Source organism: Polypterus senegalus, chromosome 2 (assembly GCF_016835505.1).
Source record: "Polypterus senegalus isolate Bchr_013 chromosome 2, ASM1683550v1, whole genome shotgun sequence".
NCBI lineage: Eukaryota > Metazoa > Chordata > Cladistia > Polypteriformes > Polypteridae > Polypterus > Polypterus senegalus.
The window spans coordinates 97988210-98011286 of NC_053155.1; the positions used below are offsets into that span (position 1 = coordinate 97988210).

A 23077-nucleotide genomic window follows, 5' to 3' on the forward strand; every position below is an offset into this window, starting at 1 on the left:
CATAGCCTAATCTAAGCTCTCCCTCATTCTAAAACTAAAACTCAGGGGAAAGTGAGAAAAGCATGTATACATATAAACTACATGTTTGCACACTTCATGTAAGTTAGAGTTACATTCTTTATCTTTGCTGATAGGCAACCTGACTTTGTCCAGATATGAAACTAACTCTTTCCATAAAAGAAAAAAGCTGACCGATGATCCATTGAGGGTATGCCTAACCTTTTCCATTTTAGCCAAATGTACTATGTACTTATCCAATGGAAATGCCATGGAGGTGGAGTATGTTTTCAATGTGTCAGGACAAGAGAGTGTGCCAGCAAACTGAGAAAGGTCATGTAACTCTCTCTTTCTCTACAGTATCTCTCTCTCTTTGGGTAATTGTACATTATCTAGTAGAACTCCAAAAGAGCAGTAAGAAGATTTGGCCCAATAGGAATGTGATAGATGCGGGAGAGAGAGAGAGAGATTCAAACACTGTCATTCAAAATAGTGATAATTTAGCACAAGACCAAAACACCCTGGAAACTTGTGCTGCTTCAGTTTTTGTACGTAAGTATTTCTTTTGCAACTCTGTCTTCCCCTTGTTGTTAGGTTTTATTCCCTGTAAGGTTATTTAGAATGTAACTTATCTAGCTAGGTTGATTGCTGCCATATGACCTTCAAACAATCAAGTTAGGCTTTTTTGTTTTCTGATTCTTAAACTCCACCGTGGTCATATTGTAGTGCTGGCACTGAAAGCCATTTGATTCTTGCTCTTTACATCACTTTTTTAAGTGGCCTGCTATCCTCAGAGGTTTCCACAAAAGTTAGATTTCATTTGTGATTTTGACAGTCTAGCTCCTTTTTATTGGCTGCTCATTTACATGATGGAGTGCCCACTCATACTGTTGATATCTTTGTCTCTGGCTGACACAACTTGTCAGTGCCACTGCAATATTTTGTAGTATGTAGATGTTTAACATCTTTAGCCTGATAGATTAGTTCTAACACTAGCTCCAATGAAAAATAAATTCTTCTTAATTAATAGTTAAAATTTGTGTTTGTTGTGATTTTGGTGTGTATATAAAAGTTTTAATACTATGAATTAATTTATATAGATATTATAGTGCCTTCAGGAAGTATTCAGATCCCTTGACTTTCTACAGATTTTATTATATTGCGGCCTTATGCTAAAATCGTTTTAAAGTATTTTTTTCCCACCTAAGGCCACACTCAATACCCCAGAATGACAAAGCAAAAACAGGATTTTAGAAATGTTTCCAAATTTATTGAAAAGAGCATATTGAAATATCACATTAGGACTCTTTCCTCTGCACTTTGTTAAAGCACCTTTGGCAGTGATTACAGCCTGGAGTCTTCTGGAGCATCGCGCAGTAAGCTTTGCATAACTGGAGTTGGGGATTTTCTACCATTCCTCTCTGCAAATCCTCTCAAGCTCTGTCAGGTTGACAGCTATTTTACATGTCTCTCCAAAGATTTTCATTTGGGTTAAAGTCTAAGCTCATTATGAACATTTACAGTGCGACTCCTGTGTTGTCTTGGCTTTGTGTTTAGGATTATTGCCCTATTGGATGGTAAACCTTAAGCCCATTCTGAGATCCAAAGTGCTCTGGAGAAGCTCTACAGTAAGTATTTTTGCTCTATTCAGCTTTGCCCAAAACCTGACTACTCTCCATTTTCCTGTCACTGAAAAACAACCCACCAGCAAGATGCTGCCACCACCATTCTTCACTGTAGGAATGGTATTGTAAAAGTGCCTGGTCTCCTCCAGACGTGATGCTTAGAATTGAGGATGAACAGCTCAATTTTGGTTTCATCAGACCAGAGAATCTTGTTTCTTACATTCCAGTTCCAAGCAAGCTTTCATGTATTGTCTGGCCACTCTACCATGAAGCCCAGATTAGTACATCGTTGCAGTGGTGCTTGTGCTTCTGGAAGTTTCTTTCATATCCACACATTTTCCACAGTGACCATCAGGTTAAGGTTTTTCTCCCCGATTGCTCCATGAGGCTGGACAGACAGCTCTAAGAAGAGTTTTTGTTGTTCCAAACATATTTGGAGGCCGCTGTGCTCTTGGGACCCAGCAATGCTGCAGGAATTTTCACAGCCTTCGCCAGATCTGTTCTGCAGGCAGTTTCTGCTGTTAGGTGCTGTTATGCACCTAAAATCTACCAATAGAAATTCACCAGGATAATACAGTGGAGCATTTAAAAAAAAACTGCTATAAACACATTATTTTAACATGGCTTTCTCATAGCTTCATTTTACTTTAATCCCGATATTCTGTATATGCATTTAATTATCATTATTATTCATGGTGGCTCCAAAATCCATACTAACCCCTACTTTCACTGCTGTTCTTTTTCCGTTTTTTTGTGGTGGCAATCTGCACCATCACCACCTGATCAAAGCACTGTGATGTCCCTACATTGATGGATTAAAGGCCAGATGTCCACATGACCATCATCATCAAGTTCTTCCATGAGAAACCTGAAAACCATGAGGACTGATTGAGGTCATTTGTGTTAGGTAGAGTGCCTAGAGGGGGCTGGGTGGTCTCGTGGCCTGGAACCCCTACAGATTTTGTTTTTTTCTCCAGTCGTCTGGAGTTTTTTTTTTTTTTCTTTCCTTCCAGGCCATCGGACCTTACTTTTATTCTGTGTTAATTAGTATTGCCTAATTTTATTTTTAGATTTTGTCTTTTTTCTCTTTCTTCATCCTGTTATGCACTTTGAGCTACATCATTTATATGAAAATGTGCTATATAAATAAATGTTGTTGCTGTTAATATTGTTGTTGTTCAACCTCATAGCTTGTTTTTCACTCTGATACACGTTGTCAGCTGTGGCACCTTCTATAGACAGACAGATGTGTGCCATTCCTAAACATGTCCAGTCAATTGAATTGACCGCAGATGTTCTCCAAACAAGGCGTAGAAACATCTCAACAATGATGAATAGAATAGGATGCACTTGAGCCAACTTTCACATGTCACAGAAAAGGGTCTAATGTACCGTGTGATAGTTCATATTTTTATTTTTAATAAATTAGCAAAAACAACAAAAAAAAAATCTTATCATATTTTTTGCTTTATCATTCTGGGATACTGAGTGTTGCTTAATGAGGGAAAAGATGAATTTACATGATTTTAACATAAGGCTGCAACACAACAAAATATGATAAAAGTGAAGGGTTTTAAATACTTTCTGAAGGCACTGTATAATTAAAACAAAAGACAAAATGAAAAGAAAGTCAGTGGACATCTCTGTGTTTTTTTAATAAGAAAGTGCAGAGATGGGTGAAGATGAGGAGGTTGAAGAGAAAGTAGAAATGTCAAAAGGCAGAGCTAGAGAACACTTCATAGGAAAAAGAATGGCAGCTTTAAAGCACAAATTTAATTGTCTTGTTTCTTCAGCCTTATAAGAAAATTTTTCACAATCTATTTAAACTTTATGACTACATTTACTGTACCTGTTAGCCAGTGATGTGTGGTGAGATTCATTGCTGGTGAGGCACCGACTCCTTTAGAGAAAGATTTACAAATATATAAACCAAAAAGAGAGGCTTATTCACTATTTAATTAGCAGCATGCACATTGACTACTGATTATGTTTCATATTTCATCAGCATTCTTTACAGACAGATAGGTAAGGCACATATTTGGCTAAGAAAGAACATTACATTTATAGCGGTGAGAGACAGCAGACAGCGCATTTGCTCTGCACCCTCCATATGTTCTAAAATTGCCATTGCAATTCCACAATTCATACTCATACAATACAAATGAAAGTATTGAGTGGTGTACAAAAAAATTTAAATTCTGATGCTTTAATAAAATTTAGCACAGACTGTTCAACAAAAGGATAACATCCATCCATCATCTAACCCGCTATATCCTAACTACAGGGTCACAAGGGTCTGCTGGAGCCAATCCCAGCCAACACAGGGCACAAGGCAAGAAACAAACCCTGGGCAGGGCAACAGCCCACCGCAGGGTGCGCACACACACACACACACACACCCACACACCAAGCACACGCAAGGGACAATTTAGGATAGCCAGTGCACCTGACCTACATGTCTTTGGACTGTGGGAGGAAACTGGAGCACCGGGAGGATACCCACATAGACACTGGGAGAACATGCAAACTCCACGCAACAAACCCGGGTCTCCTAACTGCAAGGCAGCAGCGCTACCACTGCGACACCGTGCCGCCCGATATTTTATTTAAGGTCAAAATTTAGTTTTTAAATATCGGATCCCATTTTTTATAAAATTGGAAACCATTTATGGCCTTACCTTTATTTGTAAAAGAAGTCCATGTGCCTATCCTTCTCCACGAAAATCTCCATCACTTTCTTATAAAAGTCCTCCTTATTTTCCTTTAGTTTTAAAAGTCTTAATCTTCCATTTTGGCAGTCATTCGGAATAAAAAAACTAAAAATAAACGGTCTGCTGCAGTGTACTTGACTTTCTGATATTGCTAAATCCTTGGAGCCCAGAGCCTCTGCGTAAAAAGAGCAGCAGCAGGAAACACCTGTTGGGCTCACATGCGCCCCTTTCAGTGCGGCACAGTACTGTCTGCCTTACCTTGTGCCTTTTCACTGCGGCTTTATGTCTGATCAACAAGACTAAATATGTCACACGCATTCATTAAAGATATCAGCCAGACTGTGGAAAGTCAGGGTGTATAATAAACAGGTCTGCAAGCATATTAGCGACATACAGAGAGACAGCAGCAGGCGTGCGCCAGTTGCAAGCATCAACTCCGTGTGTGAGGGACAGCGCAGTCCGAGGTGAGGTGAGGCTTGTTGCTGCTGCACCTTCTCCCCTGTACCTGAACAGGAAATGGGCAAATTCAGCGATTTTGACTATAAAAATGATCACAATTATCAGAATCATACTGAATATAAATTTAAACCACAGACCAGTGGACACATTTATTTTATGTTATCATTATTAGTTTTTTTTACTTTTCTTGATGACGGATGAGGCCCTGCCTCCCCTGACCGTACGTCCCTGCTGTTAACACTGCAGCTTGTGAGTGTAGTTGTTCAGTTTTCTGTTCTAAAGATTATGAAGATCTACAGTATATACAACGGGTAATAAAGTCTTTTTGGGGTATTAAGTAGAGGCTTACGAAAGGCAGAGGTCATTAATCTTGAATTTTTTGTTGACATATTTGCCCATAAGCACCATAACTGGAGAATACATTTATACTGAACTGCAGTTCTAATTGTTGTATATGTGCCCAAATAACCCCAAAAGAAAATGATAACTAAAATAGTGGATTGTTTTGGTAATGAGCAGAACGGAGAATGCATGCTGTTTGATTTGATATAAATAAAGTATGAATGAAGTTAAATATGGTTTATTTTGCCTCTGAATATTTTAGCAGTCATGATTAAATCAATAATTCAGTACAGTAACTTAAAATAATGCTAATTCAAGTTACAATAACCATTCATTTTGCAACGTTAATCATGGAGAATGTCTTTTCATCAATTTAATTGATTTAATTTGCGTTGATAATCCATTTGAAGTGGTTAATTAATAATAATCATCACTGCCATCTGGAACTGTACACCTAAACATTTGCACGCATTAAGTTGTGCTGTGCTACTGATTCTGGAGGCCCCCTCCATCTGGCCCCCTGTTGAATATTTTCTGCTACTACATAGCGGCGCAGGATTTCTCGATACATTTGTAATACATTTACACGTAAGTCCTTTATTAATTTAATATACACATTGGAAAAAATATAGGGTTCTTCTTAATAGAAGTGAATATATTTTGTGTGTTTGGTGCGTGCTGCGTGCGTCTCTCTCTCTCTCTCCAGATTTAAAAACTCCCTCCCGTTTTGGAGAAATGGTTTGTCCCAGACGACGACGGCTGCACCGGAAGGAAGAGATTGCAGTGCCGGTGTGAGACGCAAAGTGCTTCTGGATTGTTTGCCTGCTTGTGTGTGCGACTGCAGCGAGTCGTGAAGCCAGCGTAAGGAGGTGGTCATAGTGAACTTAAAAACACAGGTTTATACGTATCTTCTCACGGCGTTAACAGGTATGGAATATTAAAATGTGAACCTTTTGAAGACATCGAGTTTGTTGTTTCTTGGTGAGTGAGGTTGGGGCTGTGTGGCTTTTGAGCTGCGTACCGTTTGGTAAGGGGGGATGGGGGGCATATGTAATGCCCGATCTTTGTATTAAAATACTTGGAGGAGGTAGATAAAGCGAGTTAGTTTTATGATGGCTTGTCCATTATTCCCAATCTTGCTACAAGACAAGACAAGACTTCCGTCCCTCCTAACCGAGGACGATTCATTTAATTGCGTTCGGTAACAATTCATAAATCTACAGTGATTCGTTTTGTCGTTGTCATGATTGCCTGACATACAGAGCACCTTCTCGAGCAATGTCGACGCGTTTAGTTAATCACGATTTATTCCTCTGGAATAATTTGGATTGCACAAGCCGTCACCCGATTCAATTGGTTTCGTAGCAGTTCATTTTGTATGCGTGTGCTGGCAGAATGATCATGATTTTTCTGCCACGCGAGGCCTCATTTTGCTATCGCGGTTGGCTATGTGTGTTGCCTCTGAATTAGTTGGTTTTGTCGCCACGATGTTGTGTACTTGAAATACTAAATTGGATTATGGAATGTCGGAGTAAGCAGCGAGCAAAACGAGCTTATTTGAGTCGGCTGAAGTGTGAAGCGCGAACCTCTGCTGACTCACTCGCGTGTAAGTCAAACGTGCTTTTATTTCGCTTTATCCGAGTCACTGAACCAACTGTATGTCGGTGTATCGATGCTTATTGTCCTGGGCTTTCACATTCATCTCATTTGAAGCCTCTTTTCCCTTTCAGTCAGCGCTCTTAAACATAAGTGGGGTGTCCAGATGTCCTTGGTCAGCCCACATTGGCTTTTGTCTTTAGGCTCAGATCGGCAAGCGCAGGGCTTTACCGTTAAACGGCGGAGTCTACTGAGATCGTCTACCGTTGTGAAATTTAAAGTAAATAATAATATAGCATGAAAAGGCATCTTTTGCCTTTTAGGTATTTTGGTGCGTCAGTTGGTAGTGCAGTGTTAGACAAAGTTATTGTTTAGTGACCAAGGGGGCGATTGAATAGACAGTAAGTGTGAAGCTGAAAGTCCGGCTCATCAAAGAAGAAGGTGATATGGCCAAGTCGAGCTGTTTATAACAAACAACATTACATGTAGATTGTAATACCCTGTGCCAATTCAGAGGAGACATTTCCCATTTGTACAAATTATATTGATTGTCGTGTTACTCAATTTTTGGTTTTCTTCATGATGGAAGTGTTTTGTTAGTCAGTCTTTACATTTAGACACATCATTAGAACTTTATTTTTCCCCACGGGAAATTTTGCTTTTTACTAAGCTTATTAAATAAATACACACACATACACCCAGAATGACTACAAAGAAGAAAAACACACTTATAACTTGGCAGTTGCTGTTTACTGTGAGTGAGGTATTGTGAAGGCACTTTGCTGTTTGTGTAAAGGAGCCCCAGTACTGTTTGTGCTTCATAATCTGTTGGTTGCAAGTTCTCAGTTATGTCAGAGAGGATGTGCAGCATTGTTAATAATGACATTCAGTTGTGTTCTAATTTTCTCCTACTCTACTTGCAACCAGGGGGTCCAGAGTGCATCCTGTAACTGAGCTTGCTCTTTTCATTACACTTTTGATTCAATGGGCCTCTCTTGAAGTGATATTGCAAGCCCAGTACACCACAGTGTAGAAAGTTGTACTGGCCATCACATAGGAAGGGTATCACTTTCCACATTTAAAGAACACGGTTCTCCTAAGGAAAAAGGGCCTGCTCTGCCCTTTCTTATATAGTTCATCTGTGTTATGAGACCTGTCCACTCTGTTAATGTGGACCCCCAAGTATCTGTAGCAGTGCACCACCCCTGCATCCGCTCTCTGAATAGTGACTGGATTGTAGAGGCTCTTTGGTGCGGCGAAACCCTGGTTTTGCTGATGCCAAGTGGCAGACAATTCTATTAAGTGATTGTTTTGTGTTAGTTTTGACCACAGCATTCTCTTGATGAGTCGCATCTGTAATGGAATGCTTCTTGGTTTTTAAAAAAACAATAATGCTGCTCTATAGTTTCAGGCATCTGCAGTCTGCTGTGTTTGTAGACTTAGCCAGCCACCTCGTTGATTCCTGCTTTATGCTCAGTGCTTCTGAGATACCTTCAATCCCCCCAGAACTTTAATTAGATTAAGCAGATTCAGATCAACACCCATTGCTTCATCACAAGCTTTTTAGACTGATCTGTTCTGAGCAACTTTTCTAAGTTCAGCTGTAAGTAGAAAAATGATACAGTGTACAAGGATTCTTCAAGCATGTTTGATTTATATTTTTCAAATGACATTTCTGTTGGTCTACCATAAAAAAGCATGATGCCATTAAGGGGAAAAAAACATATCAAGGAATGCTGTGTGAATACATTGATTTTTTTTCTTTCTTTGTATTTCACTTTTGATCAGTACCCTTGTTATCGAAAATAGAGGGTCTTCTGTTAAACAGCCATATAATCATGCACAACTAGTCAGCCTTAGTGGCCTAAAAATGACATTTGAAAGAATGTAGTGCTGTGAAAGAAATGTTTGTCCCTTCCTCATATTTTGATATTTATGTCAGAATGAATGGCTTTAGGTCTTTAGACAAAATTTAAAATTGGGTTAAGGGAAACCAGCGTAAGCATATAACACTATTTACTTCTACATTTTTACTTATGTGTATTGCTTACATATATCGTCTTAACACCTGCCTCCTTACGTACTCACTGAAACAGCTGACCGATGTTAGCTGACATAATTAAACTCTGCTGACTCAACGCAGCCAAACCTACAGCAACTGCAACCAAACATCTCAGCTCACCCTTCTACTGGATTTATCCTTACTATACGAGTGAAGCAGTCACAACAGGGTTTCCTTAAGAACTCTATGCCACAATTAAAGGAAATTCCGGAAGAGATGATGGAAAATGTTATTGACAGTTGCTAATCGGAGTTATAAAACCATTTCTAAGGCTTTGGGACTCCACGGCACTTCAGTGGGCGTCATCAATTCCAAACGGACAACATTTCTACCATTCGGGAATCTTCGCAGGAAAGGCAGAGTTGGCCAAATTTATCCCAAAGGAACAACAACAAATTGTTTAAGAAGTCACTGAGGATCCCAGAAGAACCACCAAAGAACTGTGGGCCTCTCAAAGCCTCAGCCAAGATCAGTGTTCATGACTCCACAATAAGAAAGAGACTGAGGGGAAATAGGCTTTATGGAAGAACATTAGGTTGAAAACATTGGCTTTTAAGGAATAACTTTAGTGTTCATGTCACATTAGCAACAAATACCTGGTTGTTCCCCAACTCTGGAATAATGTTATCTGGACAGATGAGTCAGAATTAAAACTCTTTGGATCACTTGCGTCCCACAATGGCTTGTTGAAACATAGTTCAGCATTTAACTACAAGAACGTCATACCTACAATAAAATGGGGAATTTGTAGTTCGGTGGTATGGAAATGCTTTGATATCTCAGGACCTCAGATATTCCATTATTGAAGAAAGCATGAATGTGCTAGAATATTCCTAAAGAGGATGTCGGTCCTCTATTAGTGACCTGAACCTATAAAGCAAAATTCAATTATGCAACAGGACAGCAACTTAAAACACAAAATTGTGTCTACAACTAAATGGTTTAGAAAAAGCCGTAGTGGCCGAGTTAAAGCCCTGTTTTGAACTCAACGCTGTCATACCTACCAGTGTGACTGAATTAAAGCGGTTCTGCAATTAAAATTCCTCAACAATGACCTGAAACACTGACATCAAATTATAGGAAGCATTTTGTTGTGATTACTGCTTTTAAAGGTGTTGTAACAAGGTGCTCTATTTTCCACATGGGTAGATAACTTTGTTCCTTGAATAAGAAAAGTAGTGATTTAAAAACTATTTTGTGTTTGCACAGAGTGTCTTTTTTAAATATTGTATTTTGTATAAATATCTGAAGCCATTCATTATGCAAAATTTGCAATAACAGGAAGGGGGCAAATACTTTTTCACAATGCTGTGCCTAATGCCTAGATTAACAAAGTGTGGAAAGCCAATTTCTGAGAATATGTTTGTCCTTGATTTGCGCTATACATGATTTTATATAATGTAACATTGTATACATCTCCCCGAAGCTTGACATTCCTGACATGACTGAGATTTGACTCTGAACTGTGGGAGTTGTAACCTGGAGTCATTCCAACTTTGAGGTGCAACAGTAGGCATTTATATATTAGAGTATACTGGCACACATTTATTTTTCATGGGAAACTTCAAATTATCATATAGAAAAAGTATTTCTGATGTTTAACCAGCTTAGAAATCGAGGCATATTGCATGAGTATGTTAATTTTATCTGGCACAAAACACCTTAAAATTCTAGTTACAATGAGTGCTTTTACATACACACTTAACTAGGATCAGGTCATGAATGATGTGCAATTTGAACACTGCATACTACGTCATATGGTCAGACTGTTTCAACACATCTATAGCAAATAGCAGGATTAAAACTAAGATGATAATTATTACTAAATGTTTCTGTTACAGGATTGCACGCAGCACACTCTTCTCTGCTTGGCTGTGCAATTGAGCCCTGCTGACTGATTTACTGGCACATGTGCTTTTTGCTTTTCACCCAGTGCTGCTGGGATAATAATAACGCAGGTATATTTTACTTTAATAAGCAATTGAACTGCATAACACGCATTATTTTTAACGTGTTACCCACAACACTCCCGCCGAGTTTCTGCTGCTGAATTTAGCATAGTACATTGAGCTCATCAACATAAGTTTAGGGATATCTTAAACGCTGAGACAGATTATTTCAGCCAGGAGAAGGAGTAATGTGATGGCTCAAGCATTTGATTCAGGAAATTTTGTCTCATGGGCACTTCTATCCATGGCTTTAGAAAACCAAATAACCAGATTGCTAATGGAAAAAAATCTATACCCAAAAACGGTAACCGAACTCAATTCCGCTAAGTATTTAAAATACCTTCATTTTTTGCTATTGCGTGGGTTTGCAAGCACAAGTTTTTCCTTTTAAACTGATATTTTAATGCAACAAATACATAGTAAAGATGATGTTAAGTAAGCTAAGCTGTGTTAAGTTGCTAGTTAAATAAAATGCAATAAGTCAGTCTTTTTTTTTTTCTTGTTGCAAGCATGCGTCATATACAGTAAATACATTCTAGTTGACTTCTTTCTGAGCCCCAAATAAGAGGATTGGAAACATTGTTTGACCGCTTTCTATTGTTAATATAGAACTGTGTTCAGTTTTGTTTGCGGGTAAAAGTTAAATAACTATTTGTGAATTACTCCTCATGGTAATATACATTTAGGTAGCACAAGAATTTATAACGAAGGTTTCTCAATATTCAAAAAATATTTTAAACATGAAACATTCTGATTGCATTTATTAGTTGATATGCCTACTGCAAGCTCACAGAGCCAAAGTGCAACGATGTACTAGTGGGTGTGTTCTACCCTAGTGAGTGTTCCCAGTCTTATTGTGAAAAAGAAATTCTACATTTTAAAAATAATAATAATATGATTGAGATTTTTTTTTTTTAAAAGTGTGTTTTGGGTGGTAATAGTTAAACATTTTTACCTCTAGTGATATGATTCCAGCTTTAGCTTCAATAAGATAAAAATAAATACATTGTAAAATACTACAGAATTGAACCACAACACTTCATTTTTCTAATTTTTTAAAAATATATTATGAGTAAGAATTCACATTTCTAGTGCATGGTTAATGAAATAGCAGGGGAAAAACTTGTCAAAAAATAACAAGAATTTTTTTCCGGAGGATGGAGGGGCCTTGGTTCCAACATTTGCTGGCTAGGTGCGTGTTCTAGACTGCACTCTCTATCATTAGGCCAAGCAGTGTTCTTGGGAAATGGTATGCAAGGTTTGTGTAATTTTTTTTTTTTTTTTTTAATTGAGCCTCTGTTACAGTCTTTGTCAATTTTGTGATGGTAGACTTGAAAGAATAACATGTTTGCATCAAGTTTGGTTTCCTTTTAGGGAAAACTGCAGCAGAAGCTGTCACAATGCTTCAAAAACAACCCGAATTACGGCGATCAGGCAAGTGGCTTCTGCATCACAACAACACTGCCGCCCATACAGCATTGAGTGTGTGGCCGTTTCTCATAAAAAAAAATGGTCCTCCAACCCTGGCTCCCAAAGGACCTTGCACTCTGTTCATTTTTTTTTTCTTCTTTCTTATTTCCAAGAATTAAAAGAGACCTTAAAGGAAAGCTTTTTCTGGATGTAGAGGAGGTGAAGAAGCAAATGATGGAGTCACTGAGGGTTATCACTTTGCAAGAATTTCAGAACGGTTCAGTTTTGAACAATGGAAAGAGTAGTTTGACAAGTGTGTCTCGGGGAGAATATTTTGATGGTGATTACATTTTGGAAATGTTCAGAGAAATATAGGATTTTTATAAAACATTCTTAATTTTGTGACCCCCCTAGTATATATTAGCAAAATGACTTGGGTAAAGTACCAATTTGATTTTAAACCTAGCCTCTTTGTAGTTTTTAGTATTCTATGAAAGATTCTGGATTGTTCACAGAGCCAACGTCCGCTCACCAGTCGGGTTGAATTGCACATCACTGTGAATAATAATGTTATAGTGGTAGGCTCACTACATTCCACATACAAGATCAAATACAAATATGTCACTTTTAAGACCCTATTACACTGACAAATCACATTTCCTGTTTGTTTGTAATAGAATGTGTCTTACATGTATACAGGTATATACTTGCAGTAATACCAATATTAGCATACCAATGATTTTTTTTCTTATATCCTCACCTCACCATAAGATGTATTTCTTCTAGTGTACCAGATTAACCAGTTAGTTGCGGAGTCCTGTGTGGCTACACTGATTTCAGTCAGCTTTGCATCACAAGTATGCGGTTTTATACCTCAAGCATCAGTTGCTTTAGTGCTTGAAGGGACAGAGTAACACAATTTTTCAACTACCATGACTTTGCCGAACTGCTTGTATTTCATTTTGGGCATTCAGTTATAAAAGAAATTACATTAGCATTTTCTATAATCTAAAGTTCCTTTATTTACAGTGGGTAAGGAAAGTATTCAGACCCCCTTCAATTTAAGATCATTTTAATTAAATGTTTTTCCTCATTAATGTACACACAGCACCCGATATTGACAGACAAAAAAAAAAAATTTTTGAATTTGGTGCAGATTTATTAAAAAAGAAAAATGAAATATCACATGGTCCTAAGTATTCAGACCCTTTGCTCAGTATTTAGTAGAAGCACCCTTTTGAGCTAATACAGCCATGAGTCTTCTTGGGAAAGATGCAACAAGTTTTTCACACCTGCATTTGGGAATCCTCTGCCATTCCTCCTTGCAGATCTTCTCCAGTTCTGTCATGTTGGATGGTAAACGTTGATGGACAGCCATTTTTTGGTCTCTCCAGAGATGCTCAATTGGGTGCAAGTCAGGGCTCTGGCTGGGCCATTCAAGAACAGTCGCAGAGTTGTTGTGAAGCCACTCCTTCATTATTTTAGCTGTGTGCTTAGGGTCATTGTCTTGTTGGAAGGTAAACCTTTGGCCCAGTCTGAGGTCCTTAGCACTTTTTTTGTCCCGGATATCCCTGTACTTGGCCGCATTCATCTTTCCCTCGATTGCAACCTGTCGTCCTGTCCCTGCAGCTGAAAAACACCCCCAGAGCATGATGCTGCCACCGCCATGCTTCACTGTGGGGACTGTATTGGACAAGTGATGAGCAGTGCTTGGTTGTCTCCACACACTGAGGAGAGGCAAGACACATGACAGTCTGCATGGAGTTTGATAAAAGACACCTGAAGGACTCTGAGATGGTGAGAAATAAGATTCTCTGGTCTGATGAGACCAAGATAGAACTTTTTGGCCTTAATTCTAAGTGGTATGTGTGGAGACAACCAGGCACTGCTCATCACTTGTCCAATACAGTCCCCACAGTGAAGCATGGCGGTGGCAGCATCATGCTGTGGGGGTGTTTTTCAGCTGCAGGGACAGGACGACTTGTTGCAATCGAGGGAGAGATGAATGCGGCAAGTACAGGGATATCCGGGACAAAAACCTTCTCTAGAGTGCTAAGGACCTCAGACTGGGCCGAAGGTTTCCCTTCCAACAAGTCAATGACCCTAAACACAGAGCTAAAATAACGAAGGAGTGGCTTCACAACAACTCTGTGACTGTTCTTGAATGGCCCAGCCAGAGCCCTGACTTAAACTCAATTGAGCATCTCTGGAGAGACCTAAAAATGGCTGTCCACCAACATTTACCGTCCAACCTGACAGAACTGGAGATGATCTGCAAGGAGAAATGGCAGAGGATCCCCAAATCCAGGTGTGAAAAACTTGTTGCATCTTTCCCAAGAAGACTCATGGCTGTATTAGCTCAAAAGGATGCTTCTACTAAATACTGAGCAAAGGGTCTGAATACTTAGGACCATGTGATATTTCAGTTTTTCTTTTTAATAAATCTGCAACAATTTCAAAAATTTATTTTTTTTGGCTGTCAATATGGGGTGCTTGGGTGTACATTAATAAGGAAAAAAATTAATTTAAATGATTTTAGCAAATGGCTGCAATATAACAAAGAGTGAAAAATTGAAGGTGGTCTGAATACTTTCCGTACCCACTGTATTTTGCTGACCATTTTGACAACCTACACTTGAGAAAACTGTTGAGAAAAAAAAACAGAAAAATTAGCCCCCATCTGACCTAAAAACAAAAGAGATTTTCTAAGCAAGTACCCTTTTCTGAACTAATAAATCCTTCCTTTGCTCAGTTTTGAATCATTGTTACTCTCATTCTGAGTGCAGCTGTTGATTTTTGTGTATTGTTTACTTTTCTGCTGATTTGACCTTTATTTACACCATAATTTGTTTCTTTCAAAACCGTTTCAGCAATGGAAACATTGTAAGTTTTTCTTCATTACATATTGTGTGTAGTTTCAGAGTTTAGTCTGTTTTTTGAGATTTTAACCCTCTTTTGTCAGAGTGGTAACACAGGGTTTTCTTTTTTTTCTTTCTTTCCAAAAGTGCTTTTTATGTTGTAATAGACAGCTATAGTTTTCCTTTTGGTAACAGAAGTCTAGCCAGCTCAGTGATACAGCTGTTTGTCTACCAGAGCTTATAGAAATAAGATTTAGTTTAGCTATTTTCTATAAGTTTATTTGATCCTGTTGCAGCCGTTTATAATCTGGTGGCTGTTTACAGTGCTTTCTGTTTCCTATTAAGGTCAGCAAACTGTCTGAATGGTGCTTCATTAACAACTTGGCACTTGACACCTCCAAAACAAAGGAGCTGATTATCATCTTCAGGAGGCAGGAAGAGGCACCTGTTCCTCTATACATCAGAGGAGACATAGTTTAGAGAGTGCCTAGCTTTAAACTCCTTGGCACACACATCTCCCAGGACCTCACATGGTCTGTTGACACATCTTCTCTGGTGAAGAAGGCATAGTCTGTTGCCTTCTGGAAGGCGTTAGTTCTATTAAGGTACACACTTCCAGACTACTAAAAAGCTTTATCCAAGTTTTATTAGTGAACTAAATTTTTCTTAAATATCTGTTTACTGCATCTACTCGTACGTGCTTTTGATATTATGCCTTTCACTGTCACCCATGGCATCAGTGGGACAAAAGTGGAATATCTCAGAGACTCGTTGCAATCACTGTAAATTAGAGGTACTCCACTATTTACTGTTTATGTACAATACAATTTATTTTTGTATAGCCCAAAATCACAATGGGCTTTAACAAGCCCTGCCCTTTGACAGCCCTCCATCCTTGACACTCTTAAGAAGACAGGGAGAAACTCCCAAGTAGGGAAAAAAATGGAAGAAACCTTGGGAAAGGCAGTTCAAAGAGAGACCCCTTTCCAGTTAGGTGTGGCATGCAGTGGGTGTCAAAAATAAGAGGGAAAATACAATACACAGAACAGAACACAAGTAATCCTCAATAGAATATAATAATATAATATGCTTTCACCTTCAGTGTTTTTTTAAATGTCTTATTGGTTTTTAAATTGCACACGTTTCTAAAATGAAGAGCATATGTTGAATCTGTTGTTGATTCTGTTTTTATTATAACATTTACTATTCAGGGGATACAGTATAATTTCATTGTACATCTGTGCAATGGCAATAAAAGGCACTCTTCTATTCAATACTGTAGCATTGTTGGTGGCAATTCCTTGAATTATCTGTCCATGTCTTTTTTTTTTCTTTTTTCTTCTTTCAGTAGTTTTCTCAAGTGTTGGTTATCTGTCTTTTTGGGGTGGTCTGGTTTGTATTGTGCAGTTGTTTGGTAATTCAAGAGTATTACTGCTTATGTTTCACCTTCTGGTTTGCCCACACATTGCTGGCATTCTTCTGAATGGCTTTACTGGATCCCTGACTGATATACATATTACAAATATTGATTTAACACTACCTAAAAGGTCTTTTGTGAAGTCTTTTCATACCTGGCTTTTACTACTACATTAGGACATCTTTGGAAAATAGTAATATTTATTTACCGTGCATAGCTTTATTTTATACTTTTCTAGAATAACTCTGAACAGAAAAAGTGATGCCTTTAAAGATTTTTAATTATTAGCATTTTGAAGTTCAATTGGTCAGATTTGATGCAGAAAATAAAATTGCGTAATTCATTTAAAGCAAATCGGGTTTCCACTCTGGTTTAAAGTTTTGACTCGTGAGAAATTTTGCAATAATTTGTTTCAAGGACTATGTTGAATTGAACAGCATCAACAGCCTCACCTTTTCCAGTAAAATAAAGTTGTATTGCAAGGGTAAAGTAGCTTGTTAGCCATAGTGGACATAAATCACAAAAAAGATGAAGAAGGCCTTCTTTTAATATGGCAGTGTTCCTTAATAGTGATTCTGAATAATCTCTAGTTTAGTTCATTTGTGAGCTTAATTTGAATTGCTTCATGAACAGTTTGAGTTTGAGCCATGTGGTTTTTATATTTACAGATCATATTAGAAAAGAATTTCTTCAGAGATTTGAATGGACACAGTGAGCAGAACTTTCTAGGTATTTTTACATATCTTTGTAATTTGTAATGCAGCTAAATGTCAGGTTTGGTGCTTGTACTATGTGATGCAGTAGTCATGCTTCATTTTTGTTCAGGAGAAATTCAAGTGAACAGCTCTCCCGTTGATCACAGAATGCCAGTGAAGAAGAAAAGAAAGTCATCAGGTTCTGAAGATACAGGTTTTCGAAAATGCAAGATTGCCAGGTACCTTACTCTATTTAGACAACATTATTATTATGTGAATGTTCTAATTCTAATATCAGGGTAGGTGACACTCATGGCATTGCAGTATTGGTTTTAGACATCACTGGTATATGAGGAAGTAAAAATACTGTAAGACTTCCAGAATTAAGCAGAGGAGTATTTACATACATTGGTGTGAAAAACTATTTGCCCCCTTCCTGATTTCTTATTCTTTTGCATGTTTGTCACACAAAATGTTTCTGATCATCAAACACATTTAACCATTAGTCAAATATAACACAAGTAAACACAAAATGCAGTTTTTAAATGATGGTTTTATTATTTAGGGAGAAAAAAAATCCAAACCTACATGGCCCTGTGTGAAAAAGTAATTGCCCCGTGAACCTAATAACTGGTTGGGCCACCCTTAGCAGCAATAACTGCAATCAAGCGTTTGCGATAACTTGCAATGAGTCTTTTACAGCGCTCTGGAGGAATTTTGGCCCACTCATCTTTGCAGACGTGTTGTAATTCAGCTTTATTTGAGGGTTTTCTAGCCTGAACCGCCTTTTTAAGGTCATGCCATAGCATCTCAATTGGATTCAGGTCAGGACTTTGACGAGGCCACTCCAAAGTCTTCATTTTGTTTTTCTTCAGTCATTCAGAAGTGGATTTGCTGGTGTGTTTTGGGTCATTGTCCTGTTGCAGCACCCAAGATCGCTTCAGCTTGAGTTGACGAACAGATGGCCGGACATTCTCCTTCAGGATTTTTTGGTAGACAGTAGAATTCATGGTTCCATCTATCACAGCAAGCCTTCCAGGTCCTGAAGCAGCAAAACAACCCCAGACCATCACACTACCACCACCATATTTTACTGTTGGTATGATGTTCTTTTCTGAAATGCCGTGTTCATTTTACGCCAGATGTAACGGGACATTTGCCTTCCAAAAAGTTCAACTTTTGTCTCATCAGTCCACAAGGTATTTTCCCAAAAGTCTTGGCAATCATTGAGATGTTTCTTAGCAAAATTGAGACGAGCCCTAATGTTCCTTTTGCTTAACAGTGGTTTGCGTCTTGGAAATCTGCCATGCAGGCCGTTTTTGCCCAGTCTCTTTCTTATGGTGGAGTCGTGAACACTGACCTTAATTGAGGCAAGTGAGGCCTGCAGTTCTTTAGACGTTGTCCTGGGGTCTTTGTGACCTCTCGGATGAGTCGTCTCTGCGCTCTTGGGGTAATTTTGGTCGGCCGGCCACTCCTGGGAAGGTTCACCACTGTTCCATGTTTTTGCCATTTGTGGATAATGGCTCTCACTGTGGTTCGCTGGAGTCCCAAAGCTTTAGAAATGGCTTTATAACCTTTACCAGACTGATAGATCTCAATTAGTTCTGTTCTCATTTGTTCCTGAATTTCTTTGGATCTTGGCATGATGTCTAGCTTTTGAGGTGCTTTTGGTCTACTTCTCTGTGTCAGGCAGCTCCTATTTAAGTAATTTCTTGATTGAAACAGGTGTGGCAGTAATCAGGCCTGGGGGTGGCTATGGAAATTGAACTCAGGTGTGATACACCACAGTTAGGTTATTTTTTAACAAGGGGGCAATTACTTTTTCACACAAGGCCATGTAGGTTTGGATTTTTTTTTCCCTAAATAATAAAAACCATCATTTAAAAACTGCATTTTGTGTTTACTTGTGTTTATATTTGACTAATGGTTAAATGTGTTTGATGATCAGAAACATTTTGTGTGACAAACATGCAAAAGAATAAGAAACCAGGAAGTGGGCAAATGGTTTTTCACAAACCCTGTAGAACATTTTATTAAATACTACTATGTCTTCAAGGATGTTTAGCTCTTAAAGAGTTAAGTTTTTGTTACTAATAGAACTCTGGCTGAATGTAAAGACTGAATTATTCATTAGAGAATAGATTAGTCAAAACTGAAATACACTGCTTTTGTATTTTTTTCAGACCTCTGTGCTCCAGTATTAACCCCCACCCCCCCAGCTCTTAACACAGAAATACATTCCCATTGATTTGAGCGTGTATCACTGCCAGTCTCTGTTGATTATTAGGGAATACTTTGAAAAATTGATATAAGAAAAATGAAGATGCACGTTAGACACAGGGTACAGAACTGGTTTGGAGGTGTCTGGGTATTAATCTCTCACTGTAAATAAGTTGGCTCTGCAATTGAGAAGTGAAATCTGAATTGCACAGTTACAGCATTATTTATAATTAGGGTTAAGTTAAATTGCGGAGACTTGTATGGCCAGTCCTTGTGAATCTGATGGTCACACTGAAGGTCAAAGACGGCGAGCAGGTCATTGAACTGACAGTTCAGTCTTTCCTTTATTCAGAAATATTTGTTTTAATGAAATTTGGACTATACCTCAGCTTACTTGGAACTTTTCTTCTGTTTTGGCCAGGCAGAATGAATCCAAAACAGCAGATGCAAACACTTTGTCCAGCTTTGTATCTATAGCTGCCAGAGTTGTCCCCCTACCATCCACCTTAGTCGGTTCTATGATTGAAAAGGTCATTCTGCCATGTTATGTGCAATTGCAAGTACACATTCTTTCCCAGCTTAAATGCTGTTTTTTCTGAATATCAGTGTAGTGGTTTTTTTTTTTTTTATAACCTTTATTTTGTGTTAATTTGCTCCTTATCTGCATTATATAAATAGAGAGAGAGATCTATAGATATATAGTTAGGTCCATAAATATTTGGACAGACAACTTTTTTCAAATTTTGGTTCTGTACATTGCCACAATGAATTTTAAATGAAACAGCTCCGATGCAGTTGAAGTGCAGACTTTCAGCTTTAATTCAGTGGGTTGAAGAAAAAGATTGCATAAAAATGTGAGGCAACTAAAGCATTTTTTTAACATAATCCCTTCATTTCAGGGGCTCAAAAGTAATTGGACAAATTAAATAACTAGAAATAAAATGTTCATTTCTAATACTTGGTTGAAAACCCTTTGCTGGCAATGACAGCCTGAAGTCTTGAACTCATGGACATCACCAGATGCTGGGTTTCCTCCTTTTTAATGCTCTGCCAGGCCTTTGCTGCAGCGGCTTTCAGTTGCTGTTTGTTTGTTTGGGCCTTTCTGTCTGAAGTTTAGTCTTCAACAAGTGAAATGCATGCTCAATTGGGTTAAGATCAGGTGACTGACTTGGCCATTCAAGAATTTTCCACTTCTTTGCTTTAATAAACTTACTTTGGCTGTATGTTTTGGGTCATTGTCCATCTGTATCGTGAAATGGGCCCAATCAATTTGACTGCATTTAGCTGGATTTGAGCAGACAGTATGTCTCTGAATACCTCAGAATTCATTCGGCTGCTTCTGTCCTGTGTCACATCATCAATAAACACTAGTGTCCCAGTGCCACTGGCAGCCATGCACGCCCAAGCCATAACACTGCCTCCACTGTGTTTTACAGAAGATGTGGTATGCTTCGGATAATGAGCTGTTCCACGCCTTCTCCATACTTTTTTCTTGCCATCATTCTGGTAGAGGTTGATCTTGGTTTCATCTATCCCAAGAATGTTTTTCCAGAACTGTGCTGGCTTTTTTAGATGTTCTTTAGCAAAGTCCAATTTAGCCTTTCTATTCTTGAGGCTTATGAGTGGCTTGCACCTTGCAGTGCACCCTCTGTATTTACTTTCATGCATTCTTCTCTTTATGGTAGACTTGGATATCGATACGCCTACCCCCTAGAGAGGAGTGTTAACTTGGTTGGCTGCTGTGAAGGGGTTTCTCTTCACCATGGAAATTATTCTGCGATCATCCACCAATGTTGTCTTCCGTGGGCGTCCAGGTCTTTTTGCGTTGCTGAGTTCACCAGTGCTTGCTTTCTTTCTCAGGATGTACCAAACTGTAGATTTTGCCACTCGTAATATTGTAGCAATTTGTCGCGGCTTCTTTCACCTGCATGGAGAGCTTCTTTGACCGCATGTTGTCTGTTCACAGCAAAATCTTCCACATGCAAGCACCACACCTCAGATCAACTCCAGGCCTTTTCTCTGCTTAATTGATAATGACATAACGACGGACTTGCCCACACCTGCCCATGAAATAGCCTTTGGATCAATTGTCCAATTACTTTTGAGACCCTGAAATGAAGGGATTGTGTTAAAAAAAATGCTTTAGTTGCTTCACATTTTTATGCAATCTTTTTGTTCAACCCACTAAATTAAAGCTGAAAGTCTGCACTTCAACTGCATCGGAGTTGTTTCATTTAAAATTCATTGTGGCAATGTACAGAACCAAAATTTGAAAAGTTGTCTCTGTCCAAATATTTATGGACCTAACTGTAGATATAGATAGATACCGGTAATTTAAAGCTAGTTCCATTCATAAACCTCATTAACCACATTTTCATCTCAACAGTCAGCCTACCTATCTACTCTGGATTTTGTATTTTAATTTTTTTATGTGATCAAAGTTGTAAATTACTTCTCCAATTACAATTTTAACTAATGATATTGTGACATCAAGCTTTAGAAGTTCTTGTAAGTTAACAATACTGTAATGAGTACTTGGATGAGGATTTCTTACCCAGTCTTTCACTTTAGAACTCTGCCATTCAGGCATACTCTTTATATTTATTAGGATACCATCAGAACTCTTTGCTCCTCAATAAACTCATCTGCTGGGGGATGATTCTAAAATCCTGGAGCACTCAGTCTTTTTTGAAGACCATAACAACTTCTACTCACTCCTATCGTTCTCATTAACTCCCTTTCTCAACACGTCTTCAGATTTGCTGTTGCATGAAAACAGTTCCCATCAGTATGTGGGACCACTTTTAAATATGTCTAGATGTCAGCCTGGAGAGCCACGACAGAGAAGTCTCTTAATTACAAGCAGTCAGTTCCACATATCACTTCTACTACTTTTGTGCTATCATATTCCTTGCCATTGCATCTCTAAGACAAAAAGGTATTCTGAATTGCCGGCTGAAATATGGGGTTTTAAAAAGCAATTTCAATAACATTGAATTTGGGTGGTAGTATTTTAATGTTTCATATAAGTACTTGTAAAAGAGTAGTGTTAATTATAACATTTTTATGCTAGACCATAAAAGTTAGCCTTAAATGGTCCAGCATCTTTTTGACACTGGCCAAGTGGACTTAGCTAGAAAGGACAGGAGAAATCATTTAAAAAAATAGAGTGCATTGTCTGGTACAAGCCTAATGCTACCAAGTGTGGTGGTTGTACTGCCATGCTGTAGAGCACCATCATTAGCATGAACTGTATAATTTTTTGAGAAAATACTTAATGTACTGTGCATAGTCCAAGAAAATATTGCAAGAAAGCTTGTTTCAGTTGGCTATAAAATGAATGCTTTGAAGGAGACTCGCCTTTTAGGAGGATGAAGATACCAAGCACAAGGCCAAAAAATTAATGCAGTCACTTGGAAGTGAAGAGGTTAATATCTTTGAGACCCAGTCAATGTCTTGACCTCAACTTTCAGTTTTCTATATCATTATTTGTAGTTTACAAGCACCACTCTAGGAACTTGGATGAGTTCAATGTAGAGGAAAAGTCTAGTGGCCTTACTCCAGATCAATTGAAGCTGCTACTAGAAAAGGGGGACTCAATCTGATATTAGCATGTGGTTTTGAAGACTTATGAAAGCAAAATATTTCAGTTTTTAACTTTGATGTCTGCTTACAAATAAATCAGTTTATGTTTAAATTCTTCCGATTGAACGTGTTGGCTTACATTAAAAAAATA

General features: G+C 38.3%; 1 protein-coding gene across 4 annotated transcripts in view; it reads left to right on the forward strand.

Moving 5' to 3' along the window:
- The first annotated feature begins 5900 nt into the window (after window positions 1-5900).
- Window positions 5901-23077, forward strand: part of dcun1d5 (DCN1, defective in cullin neddylation 1, domain containing 5 (S. cerevisiae)) — a 32356-nt gene continuing 15179 nt past the window's right edge. The window contains exons 1-3 of one of the 4 annotated variants that reach the window (XM_039744216.1): window positions 5901-6061; window positions 17095-17155; window positions 17228-17360. In XM_039744216.1, the coding sequence (XP_039600150.1) occupies window positions 17233-17360 (128 nt within the window). In that variant the 5' untranslated portion in view covers window positions 5901-6061; window positions 17095-17155; window positions 17228-17232. The remainder of the gene's footprint in view (window positions 6062-17094; window positions 17156-17227; window positions 17361-23077) is intronic. The other 3 variants (XM_039744215.1, XM_039744217.1, XM_039744218.1) reach the window with 3 other exon arrangements.